Genomic DNA, 21709 nt, shown 5'->3' with positions numbered 1-21709 from the left:
CCAAAATTTAAAGTATTTCGTAAAATTTTTAAAAAAATATATTGATAAGAGAAATGGACAAAAAAGCGCTCTTGTCGGTTCTGTCTATGAAATTCTTTAAATTTTGGATATCATGATATTATATAAAATATGTATATCTATAATATATATTTTCTAGATTTTTGGCACATTATCAAATGAGTTAAATAATTCTTATTAATATCATTTAGGCGAACTGTCTGCTAAGTTGGACACATCTACCATCCACCGATTTCATGATTGTAGATTAAGAACTGTTCCCATGAAAACTCGATTGTCTAACCAGATTCTATCATTTGAAGTCTGATTAGTTATAGTCTATGAACTCATGGAAAAGACCAGAAATCAAGACATTGACCTCCAATTATTGTCTTTGACCCGATGGAACCGACACAGAATAGTAATCCACCATTACTACAATAGATTCAACATTCAAGAATAGTGACGTAAACGATGGCGCCAAGAAACCAACTAACTATAGCTTAGTTGACTCGTGTATATTTCGGCGCCCACCTCTTCCACCATGACATGGACTTTGACCACATTCGGAGAACGGTAATCCCCCAATATCACGCTAAAATGGATAATAATGGAAATGTGACGTAAACGATGAATTAGTACACTGTGTAAGAGGGATATTAATTCAGACTCGTGTTTCATTGACAGTTTTACCGATCATATAATATTTGAGGATTACCTATCAGCAGATTGCTATCACTATTTGGAGAGAGAGAGAGAGGGGGAGAGAGAGAGGGAGAGATTATCATGTGAAAGCGGGAAATCGAAACCACACTACTTGACTCAATGACAGACCTTATTATCTAACGCGAGTTAAAGCATTCGGCTATCGAACCCCTTATCACCGTTGGTTCGGAAGAGATCTATAGCATTGGTTCGTTCGTTCGTTTGTGGGGTTTGACGTCCACTTCTACCTTGGGTGATATCACAGACAAGTACGTACCGTCGTATTGTAAGTACGTGGTATTTAAGTGCTTGGTATTGTAAGTGGTATTGTAAGTGCGTGGTATTGTAAGTACCCGTTAATTTATAGTTTTGTTTTACTCTCTCCCTTGCAAAAATCAGGTAGGTTTAGTAAACCTATTTTTCTATACATGTATGTCAAAACCACCCGTCCGTTTTATTGTGTAGCTGGAATAACGTCGTGATAATTTCAAGTCGGCAATCTCGATAGGACGAATTAACAAAAACTTACAGTTCTTCAATTTTCGGCTAGATTGGAATATTCCCAAATTGGGTTCGGCGATGAAGCTGTTTAATAAATTTTGAATTTTGAAGTTGAAAAGTCCGGGTATCAAGATAAATGAAGGAATAATAGAACCTGGCTTATATCCTGACACATTTATCAAATTTATTCATTCGCAATTAGCAATGATATGGCGAATTTGTTAAATGGGGTAAATACTGTGAGGGAAAGCGGTGTACCCCAAGTTTAACTTCCGTCCAACAATTGGTGGGCTATTCCTAATGCCATTTTACACATGCGGGTGACTGCCTTCATAAATAAGAGTCCACTTTTGGAATTAAGTTTTAAAGATGCCTGAAATTTGAATTCCAGTTGAATTCATAGTTGCAGCTAACAGACGTATGGAGCTTGTTTATTTCCAATTTCAAACTTCGAATGAGCCTTCTGGGCCATCGTAAGATATCAATTGTTTTTCGACGAATCAAAATAATCGATGCATCTGTTTATATTACTCTTACGGGCGCTGATTAAGATTTTCTGAAATTAACAGCAGTAGCTGTATTCAGATAGCTGTATTTTTGTGTTTAGTTTAATCTTGTTTTGAAATTTTAAATGTTGACCGCTTTTCACATATTCAATTCCAATTTGTACAAATATATACTCGCCAAAATCTGGGGCATCACCTTTTCTAGTAAAGCTAATTACTGTAAAGTAATTGCCAGTTTATAATCAACGCGAAATGATCATATCTTCCAGCGAGAGTGTTTTATGCATATTCTAATAAGCTTCATTACGCATGACTGTCATGAATGGAAGATGCGTGTCAATATAATCAAGTAGAACTCGAATGCACACGCTGTATAACTTTAGCTTTGATCACGGAAAGGAATTGACAACGGGTTCATATCTAGTAAATTATATATGAATATGGCATTTACAGACAGAATAATGACAATGCTGGTGTTGATGTTAATAATAATGTACATTTAATGTCTCCAATTAAAAGAAAACAATAATTGGATATGTAAGTTCCAAATGTAGCTTTGACGTCGTTTTGCACGGTGAATATTCGCTAAGCCGCTACAATCACTGCGAGGGATGACATCGTAGCAGGTTAATTAACTCACATTATTCTAGGCTTTCGCAAAATACCTCTGTGAAACAGACTGGTCGTTTTGTACAAGGAGCAATTGTCTAAAAAGATCGGGTTTCTAAATTTCAAGTTTAGTAATTGTAGTATATTTTCTCAAAGATTTCTTATTGAGAAAATAAAAAAAATATTCTTTTAGTAAATGTCTGAAACGTAATCTTGTGCAGTATTACTCTATTTGAGGAAGGAGATAGAACTGAAATAGACTGCTGTTAACATTTCCGGTAAATGCATGACATTTCCAGTAAAGTCAATGTTCTAAGTGGACAATTTTATTCAAAAATACGAAATATACAAATCCTCTGTGATCTGAAACCCCTGTTCACCGTAAGTACGGTTATCTACTGGGACATGCGCTACAAATGTGCAGACTCGATTTCTTCCAAACCGAGGTAGAGCTGGAGAAGTCGTATCCAATCGTGCAAATTCGTTTTGCCGCCGTGATGCACTTTCTGATCCACACGACTGTTACGAATATGCCACGTTTGCCACGACTGTGGAACGATTTGGTGTAAGATTGTCATACAATGTATCATGGTGAGTCACAACTACTATACATACGGATGTATTTCTCCAGATTCTATCATACTTTATCACCATATGTAGAAGTGGGCATTAACCTCTACTACTCCAGACCAAATCAATTGTAGACTTCATGTCAATCTGGATACTTCAACAACTACTATTTTGTTTCTTCGGTGTTTAATGTACGGCAGGTTACTGTTAATGACTACTGAGCAAAATCTTGACATCTCTACATACCGGCGTCTGTTGAAATCGTATGGAGTCCGAATCAATTCTTGTTAAATCTTAAGTCCATCGTGATTAATCTTCATTATTCTTAGGACAGTGAAACGTGATTAATTGCTTGATTGTGTTCGTCGATATTCTTGGCTTTCATTAGAGTAATCGTCTCTTGTCGTAGAAAATCGCCTATCACCGTAGCGTACCCTTAACACTATTAGTACCGCTGTGTACCCATAACACTAACAGTACCGTAGAGCATTATCAGTGCCGTAGTGTACCCGTAACATTGCCAGTCTATCAGTATCGCAGTGTCGGTACCCTTAACGATATCATCAGTACCGTAGTGCACTACCAGTGTCGCAGTGTACCCGCAACACTATCAGTCTGTCAGTATCGCAGTGTACACAGTTAAAATAATAAGGTAGTTTACACTAATTGGGGTGGAAACTAGTTGCCACCTAATCTTTAGTGGTGTAAACCGATAACACCCAACTAGTGTAAAACATTACACCAATTCAGGTGGAAACTAGTTGCCACTTCGCAGTAGTGTTACCTATCTCACCCCAACACTATAGTTTAAGCATTACACTTCCATTTTAATTATAACACCAACGCGGGTGTAATTCGTTTTGTAGGATGTTTTTTTCAAGCTAACGACTTCTAAGTTCAGATAACTTGAAATTGGCTATCGGTCTCTATGATAATTAGTATAGGGCGTTTAGCCCGACCCAAATTACAAATAGACCGTCGGCTACTTCCCTTCATTTTACAACGACATTAAAGTGACAAATATCCATCTGACTGATTCAAATCCAACTGCTGTTGGGCAATTAGACAATCTGCTTTAATTTACAATGAATATAAACCATGAGGATAAATTAATACACTTATCCTTGCAACTTAGCTGAGCTGAATAATGTGGTTTATTCAATTATGCACCCCATCTGAATTAAGAATTATTAATTAAGCTAATGTACTTGTTAATATTTTAGGACATTAAACGTCTTTATACAAGCTAAAATAATCTATACTTTACTCGTTATGAGTAAACACTCTAAAATGAGTTATATGTATGGTTGTGTAAATGCAATAAAACGCTTGTAGAGGGGTAGCTCATCCCAAACACCCTTTAACGTCTACAAATTACACTTATCTATTATTTATTCCCCAATAATAGTTACACCCTTTGGTGTAAATGCAGTATAACACGGGTAGCGGTGTAGCTTGTCCAAAACACCCCATAATTACACCTATTCAGGTGTTCAGTAATCACGAATATCGGTTACACTTGTTAGGTGTAGTTCTTTTAGTTGGTTACCCTTGGAAATGTATTACATTTAAAAAACGCTAGCTGTGGTGTAAAGTTTACACTTAATTAACACTGCTTATAGTTTTTAATTACACCCTTTTTTAGTGCCGTAGTGCATTATCAGTACCGTAGAGTACTCTCAGCATTAATTTTGATATCAGTTTTGTGTATCTACGAGGTACATCTGTTCATCCCCCACACATTCTTATTTTATCAGAAATGGTAATTTGACAACCACACTAAAATATCCAAGTTTCCGCGATCTGGTGCAAGGTTATGGCTATACATAATTAAAAACCATATATACTTTAGTTACAACTGGTTAAAAGTGTACAAGATTTCCATTTGAGGAAAAGCTTTCGTTTTTTTAAGTTAGCCAAAAGCTTTTTTTCGTTTTTTTTTAAAAAGAAAAGCTTTATGTCAAGTGTCAAGTATACTTTTCTGACAATCAGTACCCAGAAAGCATTTGCTCTACGTGATCCGAGTTCTGTATGAAGTTTATAACTGACACGTATTTTCTAAGTGTTTTCATAAGAAACATGTTATGCGTACATAATGCTATTTCTAAAGATATTCTCAACAAAAATCTGCATAACTGCATTAATAACGGTAGCAAATAAAATTAAACCTATGTCAGTCTCAAAATGACCAATGCAATCTGTCGATATTCGTCGATTCTCATTATTATTCGTTCTATTATTTCAAACATTTTATCTTTGATAATAAGGAATAGGCCATGAAGTATTTGTGGAAGATTGTCGCCATGTCTTGGTGTTTGATGTAGCTCTTTGAATGCTATACAATGCCAAGTTAAGAAGCTTAACAAACCGATTAATGTAAATATCATCAAGTATTCAACAAAAGGCAACCTACACAAACTGTCAATCAAAGCCTGGAAAAACAATTTATAGTAATCATGTGATGTCTGTTATATTTTTTCAGACTATTAAGAAAGGATATTAATGTGTTAATAGAAAATACAGGCTTCTGTATGATTGATTATAAAATCTCAGCACTTTTATTTATTCATTAATTTTGATAAGACCTTTTCGGGTAAAGAAAAAACCCCCCAAAAAAACCAAACCCAAAATAAACAACAAAAAACAACCCCAAATATGAGTGTTTTAACTTCTCTCCGACACGTTACATATAAATTAATTTTGTCCCCGTTATTCAGGGCACAAGCGCCGTTCGCGTTCTCTTCTGAGTTGCTATTGTTGTGGACGGTTCATTACCAGGAGTTGGGGGTGAAACTGGGTAGCCTTGGGACATTCCTAAAGCGTTAGTGCTATGCAAATTTTGATTTTGGCCATCTGCCATTCAGCTTTCAAGCGCTATTCTAAGCCGTTCGTAACCGGAAGTTGATGAAGCTGGCTGGAAAGCATGAGGTGGTTCTACACGGAGTCTAACTTGTTGCTTCTATGGTCACGTAGGCAATGCGAAGGAGAGCAATTTGTAATCTTGTCTAACATAAAAATTACGGGAATTTAAAGTTCACAACAAAAACACATATCTATTTTTATATGGATATAACTACGTCTCTGTTATTTAATAACGACGTTTCGTAAAAAATTCAGTGACGTTTTCAAGTTAATCTATATATTCCCTGTGTTGTGCTTTTGTTGTGAATATTTAACCGTACTGATTCCATGCCGCCATTATACTTCTCTGATAAATAAAGTAATAATATATTGTTTTTCGGGTGTGTTTCATTTTAATTAAACAATATAATTGTACCTTTTGTTACTTTTAAGATATTTGTAAGTCATTTGTCATGTTGCACTTTTAACGACAACATATTTATAACCCATATTTTCTTTTTTAAAAATCTATTATGAGAGGTTAATAACAGCGTATTTCGCCTTTTCCTGATTTATAATAGAAATTTGATCAATAAGATATACATATGTCTACACCATACAATAATATATAAGAAAGGAAAATAATTATCAGTTGTCTGGTATAAAATCACTTGTTAATATGTCTAAACACACGATGAAAGAAGTAAAATAAATTAAAAAGAATATACTGTCTGACATACAAGGAGTCTTTTCAAGGAAATAGAAGACTGATGGATTGAAATATAGTTCTGACTGACATATGTATATATATACTTGGATGCTGAGGAACAAATGAAATATTTATTGTGTTCTGGAAATAAACTATATTACTCCCACTCAGATGTTTGTCTGACACTTTGAATTAGAGGTGAGGTTCAGTTGGCCAAGTGGTCCAAATATATATACGTCCGCGTCGACCTGGGATAATATCTCACACAAATTTCTTTGCCTAGTTATTCATGTATATTTTTGTTGCTGTTGTTTATTTCACCGCTGTTCGTCGCCGGAATCTTTGGGATTTGTGGAAGCTACGTGTTGATGAAGTTCTCGTTTTCTTAATTTTCTTACTTCTTTGTCTCATTTATGGTAGTGGTTGGGTTCGTTGTTTTTACGGGATAGACTGTTTTACTATTTTTTTGACGAGTAAGATTTAACCCAATTATTCGGGCGATTTGGGGGTGTTTCCGTTAACAGACTTATTAAACACGTTACACGCCACGGATTATCCTGAAACGCAGACCACAGGTCCTCCAGAAAAGCGGATCAAGCTTTCTTTTGAATTTATTACCTTCACCCAATCTAGATTATTTGATGATCTATCTATCTATCTATCGCCAATCGCCCAGTGTGCGAGCATCAAAAAGAACAATGTAAACAAGTTTCTCATTGTCGCGTGACAAGGTATTTTCTTTTGGACTGGCGACGTTAAATGGACGTTAATCTCGTGTCTTTTCTTTCTACAAGATAATTCCAACCGATGTCAAAGACACACTTGAAGCAGTTTTCAGATTTGTAGACCCAAAGTCACATTTCGAGAGTTTCAATATGAATGTATGAGCAGATGTTCTAGTCGTCATGCAGACAACCCATAACAAAAGTATTGTGGATTGGTCAATGATTTGGGGATCTTCATTCATTAATTGGTTTGCGAATTACAACTGAATGTTTTATTCATGTTGGTTGTCTGGTCGACTTAACCGCAGATAAACAAAATGAAAGACCCACTCTTTAATTTCTTAACTCAGCTGCCTATATTGTGAATCATTTCAGCACTGAAGATGCAAAGCAAGCATTTTCTTATACCATAACCCAAGGCCGTAAAATACATATTTTTCCAAATCAACTTTTATTTGCATGCTGTCATCGCTTAAGGAAACATATTTGAAGACAAAAAACACCAAAATGTTTTTTTTTAATTTATAATTATCAACAAGTCTTCAATTTGATAAAACAAGTATTTTCATGGCCAACGGGACTGGTGGTAGAGATGAGGACAACAGAAACTGTGTCATTTATATCTTTAATAACCCCCCCCCCCCACTCACACCTTCCTTCCCTTTTGGCCTGAGTAGCAGATGCTGAAAATGCTCCAAAAACTTAATATCATCAAGTATTGGCAATCTTTAAGAATTAAATTGTAAAAATAACTGGTATAAATATCAAGTGATTAAATTTATATAATGTTTATTTGCCCCAGACGTTTCGATAGTAAAATCTCAGTCAATTTTGTTTTTTCTTGGTCAGATATTATTTTGAAAAAAGTATTTAAGCACCGTATAATCAATTTTAAAATCGACATTATCGCATATACTGATCATGTTACGTGATTCATCCCATATTTATTTTCTTACGATGTCTAAAATCCTCGCTATAGAAGTTTTATCAGTTAAAGGGGCTAAATCCCTATTTTTGGCACATAGAAATGGACACAATTGGGTCGCAACTCATATAATAATGTATTGTGAATGTACATAAACTGATTTCCATTCAATCGTTTCTGTTTTACTGTAATTTCTAATCAATTATGTAGTATTCTCCTGTGGGGTATGATTAGCTTCGTTCATCGAGTCGCTTCATTACAAATGGCACTCGAATCATTCTGACACGCGATTCGTGTGCCAGTTTTAAATTTTTTATTTTTTTTTAAATACTGGATATCAGAATCCCATCTTTTCACGGTAAGATAACAACATCAATGTTGATTTAAATTGACCAATAAGTCCTGGTTGCAATGTCGCAGACTGTGGATGATATTGGGTTAAAGACTTGACTCTAAAATCGGATGAAGCTTAAATCAATTTTGATAATACAAAACCTGTAGCGCCAATAAAATAATTCGAACAATTCTGATAACATCGGTTTATTATCACCCTTAACGAATTCAGGTAGTATTCTAAGAATTTGCTACGGTCATTTAAACTCATTACGCAAGAGCTAAACCTGCCAGTTGCAGGTTTTTCCTTCGGCCTGAAATGTTATTTAAATTATTAATTAAACATTAATTAACTTATCCACACCACATTCAACTCTCGATGTCATCGCTAGCCTGCGATATTTACTGGATTAGAACCCGGTCTGCTGCTCAACGCTCATTGATGATTAAATCAAAAAATGGATAATCGAGACTATATATTTTATCCTACCGACTTTAATAATGATGATCGAGGCTAGGCCCAAAATTCAATCGTTAATTTCTCGGTTCAGAGTGGATCAATTTGACTGAAATTTCCAGCAAATTCCCTTAACATTATCTAGTTTTTAACTAATCTCCAATATTGTATCTTTAAAACATCTCTCATCCAGAGGTTAGTATATAAGGTGACTAATGGCTCCATAACGTTTATCATATTAAGTCTATATTTTATACATATAAAATATTTATTTAGATGCACCGAACCCATTGAACTCCACGTTATTGATAATATATGATATTGGCTATCCACTTCTACAAACCTCTTCAACTAAATTCATACGATGCCTAGTTCCTTATAAGATATTAGTATCAATTGTCTTACCTGTTCGAAGGTATAGAAGAACCCCGTGTTTCTGTAGTAAAAGAGATTTGGTAAGGGAGAGACTGCGATGAGCGAAGAGGAGAGACTTGGAGCGTATGGGCTCACCCGAGTTCAGCCGCTGCCTTCGTAGAGGGTGATGCATGCGCCGTGTTGATTTATCGTTTATGTTCCTGGGCCCTTATTCACGAAAACTTAAACTAAGATACAATCGAAATTTTAAGAAATACTGCAATTCGATTGGCTGACCAATATGCAAATTGAATATATGCAAATTGATTTTACTGGTCAGCCAATCGAATTGCAGTATTTCTTAAAATTTCGATTGTATCTTAGTTTAAGTTTTCGTGAATAAGGGCCCTGAAGTATTTAAGTTGCTGTTTGATTTATGTTCCTGTGTATATATGTTCCTGTTCCCGATGTAAATAAATCCTATATTTACTAAACCGATCTTCTGTTATACACTAATAGTATTACAATAATCTAACCCCAGGGTCAGTGGGACGAATGACTGAAATAACTTAAACGAGAATTGGTTTGTCACATTATTCTGTAATTACCATAAACTAGGTTATAAATATTATAACACATTACCAGTGGTAAAGTTAATATTCACCGACTTATACCGATTACTTGTCTTAGGAAACTATGTTTAAATAAAAGATTGAATGAGATAGTAATCGACGTTGTCCAAAACCATTTTCGTCAATATCGTAGTTTTGAACCACACTCGTGTAATATTAAAGGTTTTATATGAAAATAGGAAAATATTTAGGATGTGTATAAAACGAGTTACTGAAACAAAGAATATACACGAATTGTTTTTATAGATGACTATATAAATGAAATGAAATGAAATGGGGTTTAACGTCCTACTGTTTTGCTCCGAACTGGGCTAATGAAGACGGGCATACGCCATACAGTGTGCTCTGAGGGAAATTTTGCCCGGACAGCGGCACTACGGCCTACTCTTATATCGAATTCCAACTGTCAAGGGATCTTTTACGTGCACGCCAATGAGTACACGGGACCTCGGTTTTTCGTCCCATCCGAACGACTAGACAGCTGTCCTTGTCAGCCCCTCCGTCCTGAATCACTGACAAGGGAGAACCACGCCGGAAAATCGGGATGAACTTTCTCGGCCAATGCAGGGATCGAACACCCGACCTCCAGGCTAGCGAGCCAGCGCCTTACCCACTTAGCCACCGTGATCCCCCAGATGACTATATAGATATAACAATATTATGTACAATATTAAACCAAGGGGTTCTGATATATGGTATTTATTGATGTGATAAACTTTCTGAAAACGTCATCATTAATGAACAACAGACGTTATATAATCTGGTGTCATTTAAAAGGCAGATAGTAGGATAAAATCAGACGAAAATCATCCAAATAATCGCAAGAATCTGGAGATCATGAGGGAATCACACAAGGCCAGGAAGGTGGTCCTACACCCGGTTACGGACAAGCCTGGGAAGGAAAACCACGAAATTTGACTCATTCATTAGGACCTTGATTGACATATACGTAAATAATAATTTTTTACATGACAGACAAAATTATGAATACTGTTTATATAATTGTCAGTTAACCATGTTCAGCTGTCAGTTTATTTCTTGATTTGTCTCAAACTTGTTATTTTAATGAATGTTATGTTTACTTTCTTATTGAACATACCCATTTTATTTGTCTATCTGTCGTCTAATGTTGTCAAAACACATCACTGTGGCACAAGAGGTATACAGGGGTGGGTACAGCTCAGAAGACTGTATGAAATTCATGGAATCTATTTTGAAGAATTTCAAAGCTTCCCGATATTAGTTCATAAGAAAGAAGCACACTGACTCCTTGTAAGTCTGCGATAAATATGCACGATACTCATGCGGAAAATGTGACGAAAGAGAGAGAAATGGGGTTTAACGTCCACTCGACACAACTAGGTAATTTCGGGACTAACATATGGTTCAATTTTATTTCAATAATTCGCTTGCGCATAGGGGTCTTTAGCAGTGGGGGAAAACCGGAGGACCCGGAGAAAACCCACGAGGTTGGACAGGCGACCCTACTCCTTGTCACGTACAACCGGGGATTCGAAACCACGCCAGTCGACTCAATGACAGACTTTATGATACAGCGCGCGCACGCTAACCATTCAGCCATTCAGCCATCCAACCCCCCGTGAGGAAAGAGCTGTTAATGGGCGGAAATATCCCGTTATTTTTCATCCTTTAAAAATTATTTTAGTAGCAGTACGGTCATGTCAAACGTTCAGTTACTCCGTTTACTGGCAGACTTATAATTATAAACAAGCCCAATAATCAAACCACGAGAGCATCTTTAACAGGATTGATCACACTAAGTGGTTATATCGGGCCATTCGAGCATTATTAATTCACATGATGAAGGGTTTTATTATGGTAAAAGTATGGTCAATGAAGCCTTAAATCAGTTAATATGTATTAGTGGATGTTGACAGTTTTAATTACATCAAAGACACATACTCAGACCGAATGAATAAATGAGGTTTAACGTCCTAATATTCTGCACCGACTGGGCTAATGCAGGCGGATGTACGCCATACAGCTGCAATACGACCAACTCTTATATCGAACTCCAACTGTCAATGGTTCTTTAACGTGCACACCAATATCCCTTTTGAACGACTAGACACTGTCCTTGTTAGGCCCTCCGGCCTGCACAACTGACAAGGGAAAACCGCGGCGGAAAATCCAGAGGAACTTTATCGGCCAACAGCGGGAGCGAACCCGAGACCTACTGGTTACTTACTGAACCATCGCGGCTCCCTACACATACCCAGAGGATAGTTTTATAACTTTAGACCCCCCATAAACGTATATGAATATACTTTTCAATATTTGCAAATTATATGGCTTGAGAATAATAATTAGTTTGAAGGTCTTGACAGCGAAGTTTAAAAGTAGTCTGATATAGACCTAAAAACTACATTAACCTAAATAATTTAGCTACCCTCCCCCCCTTCCCCCCAGCAAGTTGCATGCAGGAAAACAGGGTAGAAATTTTTATTTTTGAAGAAAGTGTTTAATACACCTTTTTGTTAAGGCCGGCGCAATTTTTGTCAAGGTCGTTGAGATGTAAATAAGGTTTAGGGCACGTGATTGTTGGCGAGATTGTAGGTTAGGGTTTGGGTAAACATTGGGGCTGGGTCCAGGGTCAGGGTTAGGGTTGGAATTAGCGCTAGTCCTGTTTACATCTCGTGACCTATGACGAAAAATTAGTTGTTGTTGTTAGTTAGTTGTATTTTACGTTCGCTTCCACCGAGGTGATATCGCAGACAAGCCGAAAAATTAAACCGGCCTTATCATTTAGCATTAACCGCGACGGTCCACCTGTTTCTTTTGTCTAACAAAGATGGGTAACTCTAAATTTTAGGTGTGGTCGTTTAAGCGCTACCCGCATCAGTACTACCCGATATGTCAATATGGCGATATTTTTAGTACATCGGTTAAATTGGTGAATTATTAGTTGAATATCTTCCCTTTCCAATCCACAACTTCTAATTTTGATTCCCCCAGCGACGTCATGAACGTAATCTATAAATTTGATGTAACATTTAACGAAAGAGCATAAAAAGTTTGTCAAATCTTGATTCTAATAACTATATATTTTAAGTGTACCGAGCCTTTAATTTTTAATATAAACTTTAAAAAAAGTCTGTTGTAACATTAATCTTCAAATGTACTGTCAATTATATATCCCCAGTGTAGTAGTGTTTATATATTTGATAATGTCAGAGAAAAACTAGAATTTATCCGAATGTTCTAGATCTGGAATTATTTATGTTAAAGTTGTGTTTTTCTCTACGTAAAAAAACAAATGAGAACTGGCGTCAAGTACTCCTGATTGAGAAACCATATCCCTACTCGCGCACATTGGATTAACAAAATGGAGAGGATGTTTGGATCTGAACCACAAAAGCTAAAACAACTTTAAGACTCCCTTTGTGAGTGATCTCAAAAATACCCTAAGTATATCTCAAACAACCATGTTGACATGAGCCGGCCGTTCTAACAGTTCAAAAAATATAATGAAAACTGAAAATGCAAGGGGACCGCACTACATGCAAAACAAAATCTACAAGATAAACCCTGCGGACAAGACAGAATACATAGTCAGTGCAAGAAATAAACAACAAGTGAATGGATCCGGGGGCCAGCCGCAAGCGTCCACTGCGTGCACTATACAGTCCCGGCCCTGTAATAAATGGTACAGGCTTCACTCCAAAATGAAAAAAGAAATTGTTTCAAAGACAGACGTTGACGTCGCATGAGTTGGAACGCCAAACAATTTTAACAATAACATCGATAATCCGACTAAAATCTCGGAAAACGCTAAAAAGTGTAGGGAGTTGATTACGGGTTTGTCATCTCTAAATAATAGTATATATAACATTTGAAGCTAAAATAAAGACCTGCAATTGGTAAAATTAGCGCTTACGTAATGCATCTTTAACTATATGCAAAAACATACATGACACTTGTAAAAACACGCTTAAATATTATTTACCCAAGATGCCATCCACGCTCACAGTAGAGAAATATCAACATACAAAGTTTCCGTAAGGCAAATAGTTTGATAATTATTTGTAAACTGTGGAAACTCTATGTAGGGTACTGAAATATATGAGCAACATGGAGACATCATTGAATGTGGTGTACTGCTTAAAGGGACTGTAAACCAGATATTTTAAAGACCGCTCGCAAGGTAAATGAACATGAAAATGGTTATACGTGATACTATCACCCTGTTTGTAATGAAGTCAATCAGATTGTAACTTTAGTGCCTGCAGCCCGTCTTCATTAGCCCAGTCGGAGCAGAACAGTAAGACGTTAAACCCCATTTCATTTCATTTCATTTCATTTATTGCTTGCATCGTCCAAAATCTTTTTCAAAGTGTTCAGTTAAAGGAAATAGAGAAAAAAAGAAATGGGGTTTAATGTCCACTCGACACAAACTATGTCATTTCTGGACTAACGTCTTATTTCAATAATTCACTTGGGCGTAGGGTTTCGTTAGTTGTGGGAGGAAACTGGAGGACCCGGAGAAAGGCCAAGTTGTTGAACAAGTGATCCTATTCCTTGTCACGTACAAGCGGCAAATCGAAACCACGCCATTTGATTCAATGACAGACAGACCTTGTGATCTAACGAGTTAAACCATTCGCCCCCCCCCCCCTCCTCCCCAAACCCCGCAAGTGTAGTGATCAAGGGAAATAACTCTGAAAGTAATTATCTGACTAACAGGATTCTTCTTCTCGTGAATTGTGTACGACAGACCCACGACAATATATGACCGTATTTGACGAATCACTATCATATTGGGTACAATCTATGGGTCTTTCTGAATATTAACAACTATAAGATAAGGTTTGTGTTCCCCGACCCACTTTAATATGGCGTAGTTTTATAGGGAGTACAAGCAAACTAGGATACTAAGAAGGCAGATCTACACCGATATGTAATTTGCACTTGATGTGGCTATAATTCTAAAGGGCGGACCAGAAAAATGGCAGTCACTTATTACGTGAACAAAAAGGCTTAGATAAGGTGACAGTAATAATCAGGGCAAGTAATCTCGTTTTATCAACATATGTTCCATGTACAAATCCCCCCCCCCCCCCACACACACACCAACAAAATATAAAATGATCAAAATTTGTATGGGTGCATGAGGTCATGTTTTCAGGGTGGGTCGCAGATTGATATGAGAAATTAATGAAACCAAGAATCCATGATATAAAATCAATGATAAAAAATTTAAAAATCCTGTCAAGACGCCTAAATTATTTCATTATCATTTTCACGAATAATAAATCTGTTTATCATTTATTTCACAAGGAACATTTGTTTCACATATCATGGATGCCGCAAGCATCTCATTTTATTTTTCACTGGAGTGCACTGAATTATCAAATCGGTGCAGCCCGTAAACGTCTTATACATATTTGTGCACTTTTACATATTGTTCACAGCCGTGCTGCCTCAAAACCACATGTGACTCAACATTTTGCATATGGCGAAGATCACATTTTCAGATTTCTGTGCCAACCATTATGCTCTCATGTCACCGAGACTAATTTATTACCCAATGGAAGATTAATATCGCCTGTTTTTTTTCTCTCTTTACCTGTCAGTTTTTATGTAAGATCTTGTACAAATAACATTCTGTATCACAAGTAAAAACGCAAGATGATGGATGCGAATGTACGCAAAGCCGTAGTTTCGTATTATATTATTGTGAGTTATAATCAGTTGAACTTGATTTCTTCACGAGGTAATTGGTTATATTACACGGTGTTAACTTGTAGTCTGATTGTTATCATTACAATAACTTACTACTAGATCTACACCGTTACTTGCCATTATATACTTGTGTTGTTTAACGCTGAGAGTTTACTAGTGTTACCCAGTCCAAATAATTTTTGAATTGCACTATTTTTCCCAAACTAGCAATCGCCATTTGCGGATAACAAAAGAAAACATTAATATTACCGAGGCATATTACTGGATTGTATGCATTATAAACTCATTAACCATAGCTACATTTACTTAGGTGTTTAATGTCCGCTTCCATCGAGGGTGCTATCGCAGACAAGTTGTCTTAATTTCATTTTTATCATCTAGCGCACGGACAGGGGTCTTACCTGTGGGAGGAAAACGGGGTACCCGGGGTAAACCCACGAGGTTAAGAAGGCGCTATTATCCCCGAGCCCTATACGCACACACCAGGGAATGAAACCACGACCGCACGCCAGAGGTGACCGTTCTGCTAGAGCTCTAAGCGCGACCATTAGGCCATCCCAACGAATCCCAATCCTTATGGTGGACACAGCTCATAAAGTAAGTTAATTTTTAGTATTTCTCTTCCTTCCCCCCCCCCCCTTTGCATGGCGATCTTTGTTGACCTTTTTTGTGGAGAATCGAAGAAAAGGGTTTGGATATACATTTTTTGTCAGGTTTTGGTGAATAATTATGATTTTGAAGCAGAAGGATACGCGAGTTAAGTGGTTGGTCAGGTTGAAATGTAGGGCGGACAGTTGCATGTTTTTTTTGTATGCTACTTTCAGTTTGTGTATCTCACGTTTTACATGGTGAACCTCATCCCTGCTTTTGCGCAAGAGGTTGCCACATGTTGCTCCATCTATGGTAGAGAGCGTTCAACCCCTACAAAAATTTGGGAAAAATTTAGAGCCGGTCTAAGAAATGAGAATTAATATTAAAGTTAGTTACCCCCTCTTCCTCCGAGTACCGTACTGTTGACTAAACAGAAAAATGTACTTGAAACCTAGCCCACTTGAGTTATGTATATCACTTAAAGGCCTAATAATAGTAGTACTAAGTAAAAACTTACTGACTATATTGATGGACTATAATCAAGTATAGCAATGGTTAATAAGGTGATAAAACTCGTTAACATACTTCAAGAACCTAGTCACGTTATGAAGCCGTATTTTACCGGGAAGGTTTAATTAATTTCGTTTTTGATTTTAAAGATTACTTTTGTCTATTATCGTAGCAACGGTACATGAAGATGGAGGCTAAGTCTAGGTTTTCCATTTCTTCGTTAAATTTTCAATCTCGCGGGTGTTTTAAATCATTTAAATCTTATAACATTTGATGCCAAAATAAATACCCGCAATAGGCAGATTTATCTCCTACATAATGTGTCTTTAAGATTATATATTCCTCTCAAAATGACCGAAGCCAGCTTTAGGGATCAATTTTTGCAAAGAAATGCGGTATTGTGTTCTCTCTCCTCAATAATACCACTATACATGTATACGGTCGGGTTCAGGGCAGAGAGTTTTGAGACAAAAGCACATGCTAAAATACTATATTCCACAGGAACATGTGCACCGTTACCCAGAGGCTCTACCTGTGATTAAAATCAAGCTAACCATGTAATTCTATAAGCGATTTCACACTGCATAGATTCTCAAAACATGTAAAAGCATAATGAGATTCGCTTCCAATTCTTTTCTCATCAAGTTATTTCTGTACTCTTCATGAAAAGAAACGGTGTAACCAAGGAAGGAGTACAATTTATTAAGTCAAGCCATGTAGGAGTTACCTTACCAGTTATATTTTTGTAGAATTCTTCAAACGTATGATTGAAATGTTGTGATATAAAGATACGCGGCATCTCACAACATCAATCCATGTTCAAACAAAGCTTCCAGGGCCTATTGTCACAATTGGCAGTCATCCATCAAGCTAACAGTATGCTATACTGCGTGTTTTAAAGAGCCGAGGGCTGTAGAATTATACTGGGGTTCTTTTATCAAGAACATTATACAGTATATATATGTGTAATACTATGTTATCATGAAGATTATACAGTATAATGTGTAATACAAAAACATTAAGCAGTATACAAGAAAATTATATAGTATACTGTGTTAAAAAAGAAGAACATTATACAGTGTTCTATTATGTTATCATGAACATTATACTGACTGATACTATGTTATCATGAACATTATACAGTGTTATACCATGTTGTCAAGAACATTATACAGTATACTATATATGTAATACTATTTTCTTCACATCGTTATATTAAAAGTACCAGATGATCCCACTACCCTTCCCCGTGTTCTACAAGATAATCCTCACCCCTTTTTTACCTCTCTACCTTGGATGACCCTCCTTCCTGTCACGAATAAGCCTATCGAAAAGATACATATAATGTTACTGGATATGGCGAAGTAAGAGACGAACACTTCATAAATAAAGTAATTTTCTTTAAAATATGGAAATAAAATAAACGGGTATTGGCAAATTTGGTAACCTTGGGATATTTAAGGCTATATAATAATAATAATCACTCCTGCGGAGACAGCAGGTGAAAGTGGACGTTAAGCCACACAAACTTAAGAATCGTGCGAAATGGATTCGATTGTGCGAAAAACTTACACATACCATGTTCCGATATTTGACATTGACAGCTGACAATTTCAACTTACGTCTCCACAGCAAATTACATCATTAAACACTGTTGTAATATTTGGAAATATCCCTTTAAACGTAATTGTAATTCTAAACCTAAAACGTGTTAAAACCATATTATTTAATCCATCGCCCGAGTTAAGTTATCTGGGCGTTTACGCTGCTATTTGTGGCTTCCCCATAAATCAGGGGAAGAAATGATGAACACGGTCTTTAAAATCAAATGAAGCATAGATTGTCTATGACCCACATATACCTGACATTTATAATTAGTAAACGATAATGAAAATACGAAATGGGACGTTATGGGATATTTAAAAGGGTTGGGTTTCAACCATAGTCTTATCGACCTTATAGGTGGCTAAAATAGAATAATTTGAACACCTGTAGTGATCTTTCCGAGAAAAAATAAAATATCCGCGGCAATTTGTTATACTATGTGACATTTCTATTTCTGTTTCATCTGTCCACGCAATACAGTCTAGTTGGAACAGCAATGATTTATGAAAGACTGGTAAAAACGCCTAAAATATCCGACTGAAAGAAGTAGAAAAAAAGCGGAAGTGGCCAAATACATTCATTCTAGCACTTTAAAAGTCTTGACAAATATACTTATTGTCGCAGCTATATCTATCAACGATTGATGAAAACACCTAAGACTGAAAGAAGTAGGAAAAGAGCGGATGTCGCCAAATACATTCATTCTAGCTCTTTAAAGTCTTGACAAATATACGTTTTATATATATATATAAATAAAGGATATGGTAATTTTACCCTCTTGAAGTTTTATAACTATTTATGCAATATGAAATGGACATGAATAGTATAACCCCACAGACTGACTAGTTGGCGTGGTTTGAGAGCAGCAGAAAAGGTAAAATTGAGAGCACATGTATATATAGTACATCTTTCTAGTCTGAAAAGCTATACGGCATGAGAAAGAAATCCGCCAAGCGGAAGAAGGTATAACTCAAAAAAATCTAATATCACGTTTGTCTGCGTTTCAGGGTAAAATGCAATTTGCGCTCTTTGACAATTCTTTTGGTCTGAAAACTGAATACTTCTTGTTTATCTGGGAACTTAGACACGTGTGTACTTAGGTAATGAAAAATTCAATGGTTTTTTTTTGGTATTTGGAGCTGAAGAATTTATCATCTTTTATTATGAGGAATTAAGTGTTGGTTGCATGCCTAATTACATGATGAGATTACAATTCGTTAGATTATTGATCAACAGTACAAAAGTAATAGACTGGTCTGGTATTATTGTTTCCCTATAGCTGGATCCAAATAGTATCATTCAATCGGTTACCTATGGCCAATTACAACAAAGTAATGGCTAATCTGTGCATATATGCTAAATGACATGGGTTTAAACGATTCGTTAAAGTGATTTGGCTAGAATTTATGTTGATGTAATCTGAGTTTATCGTCTGTTGATACTATGACTGACACTTTCTGCTTGTTAAATAACCTTGAAGATCATATAAAATACTCTATAGAAATTAAGGGTTTTTTCCTTACGATTGGTGTTATCTTTAAGTAGCAAAACATTAATTTCCTATCTTTTGACATGAAATATAAACAGCTTACTGGGTTCTTAAAACTCACACATTTCTGAAGTAAAGCATTTAAAATACCAGTTCTTTATTATGTTGGCAACCAAAATAGCCCCAGGACGCCATGGAGTGACGTATTGCTTGAGTGAGTTGCATGTAAATTAATAATCAACATCAAGAATAATGCAAGGCTATAAATCTATTTCGATTAGCACATTGTCATATTAAACAATTGCTCGCCAGCGCGAAAAGATACATTTTACATCTTATAGACTCCACTCAATATTAGTATAGTTGATGAACATACAAATCATGTTCATATTAGCGACTGAGACTTTGGTTATTAACAGTCACCCAAATGATCCCAGCATCTTAATTTTACTTCGGGTTTTGCAAGTTTGTTTGGATGTCTGGTTTCCCTTAACCCAACCCTAATCTTTAGCTGTTGGGGGAAATCTGAGGACTCGAAGAAACCCCACGAGTTTGGACAGACGACCCTACTCTTTGTCCCGTGCTCTCGTGGAATCAGGGCCAGAGCTTGTGATCTGAATATATATATGTTTGAAGCATCATCAAGAAACAATTACACCCCATAACAAATGAAAATGAAATGAAATGGGGTTTAACGTCCTACTGTTCTGCTCCTAACCTGGGCTAATGAAGACGGGCATACGCCATACAGTGTGCTATAAGGGAAATTTTGCCCGGGCAGCGGCACTATCGCCTACTCTTATATCGAATTCCAACTGCCAAGGGATCTTTTACGTGCATTCCAATGTATACACGGGACCTCGGTTTTTCGTCTCATCCGAAGGACTAGACAGCTGTCCTTGTCAGGCCCTCCGCCCTGCATCACTGACAAGGGAGGCCCACTTAGCCACACACCCCATAACAATATATATAGTACTAGTATAATGTCTTACCCGATAAAACTCAATGAATGTGTGAGTTGGTTCCGTTTGGTTAACGCTGCTGGAATTCACCGTTGTAAATACATCATCTAATGGTAGATCGGTACTCGTGACGTCACGTCGGTAAAGGACCGGGGCTATCGTTGTATCCATGGCGACTCTCTTTTTGAGTCTTTTATCCAACTTCAATCCATGTACAGCTAAGCTGAACAGTTTATCATTTCTCTTTCATTAGAATAACTAGCATCTCCATCCTGAGTATTATTCCATGTAACCTATAATATTCATAAAATCTCAATAAATATTCAGTTTAATTACATATTATACTAGAGAGGGAGAAACCCGGTGTAAGTTATTTCTGACATATCTTTTTAAAAATCATCTTATTTTCAGGTAAAAATAAATTTTGTGGTCCAACGAGTGACCTATTCAATTTCGAAGAAAGATATCATAAAATAAACTACAATCTTTTGTGGTCGAATGATTGGCCAATCCTAAAATGAACTACAAAGTTTTGCGGTCGAATGATTGGCCAATCCTAAAATGAACTACAAAGTTTTGTGGTCGAATGATTGGCCTATCCTAAAATGAACTACAATGTTTTGTGGTCGAATGATTGGCCACTCTTAAAATAAACTACAATGGGGCTTAATGGAAAGGCTACGCTACTCCTTCTCGCGTTCAAGCGGGGAATTGAAAACACGGTACTTAACTCAATGGCAGATCGTGTGATTTCACGCACATGCGTTAAACCACTAGAGGACCCCCCCCCCCCCATTAATATTACACACTTTTCCAATAGTTGCGTACAGGGAGCGGTCATTTTGTCGGGGTATAAAAATTGTGTAATAGGCATAAATCATCCGAAGCAGTATAAATATCCATTAGAACAAATGAAAGATCACACATCATCAGTCGCAGGTTTTGAATTTGATTTTGTTTCCACCCACGTGTTTTAATGTTCTAG

General features: G+C 36.5%; 1 protein-coding gene across 3 annotated transcripts in view; it reads right to left on the bottom strand.

The window, feature by feature from the left end:
• The window catches only part of LOC126832685 (cardioacceleratory peptide receptor), a 117311-nt gene that overhangs the window by 26964 nt on the left and 68638 nt on the right, over nt 1-21709 (bottom strand). For all 3 annotated transcript variants that reach the window (XM_050563550.2, XM_050563551.2, XM_050563552.1), the window contains exon 2: nt 20755-21017. In XM_050563550.2, coding sequence (XP_050419507.1) covers nt 20755-20895 — 141 coding nt within the window. In that variant the 5' untranslated portion in view covers nt 20896-21017. The remainder of the gene's footprint in view (nt 1-20754; nt 21018-21709) is intronic.

This window comes from Patella vulgata, chromosome 9, assembly GCF_932274485.2.
Source record: "Patella vulgata chromosome 9, xgPatVulg1.2, whole genome shotgun sequence".
NCBI lineage: Eukaryota > Metazoa > Mollusca > Gastropoda > Patellidae > Patella > Patella vulgata.
The sequence above is the reverse complement of the archived record's forward strand: the minus strand, read 5'-3'. Positions and strand labels throughout refer to the sequence as shown.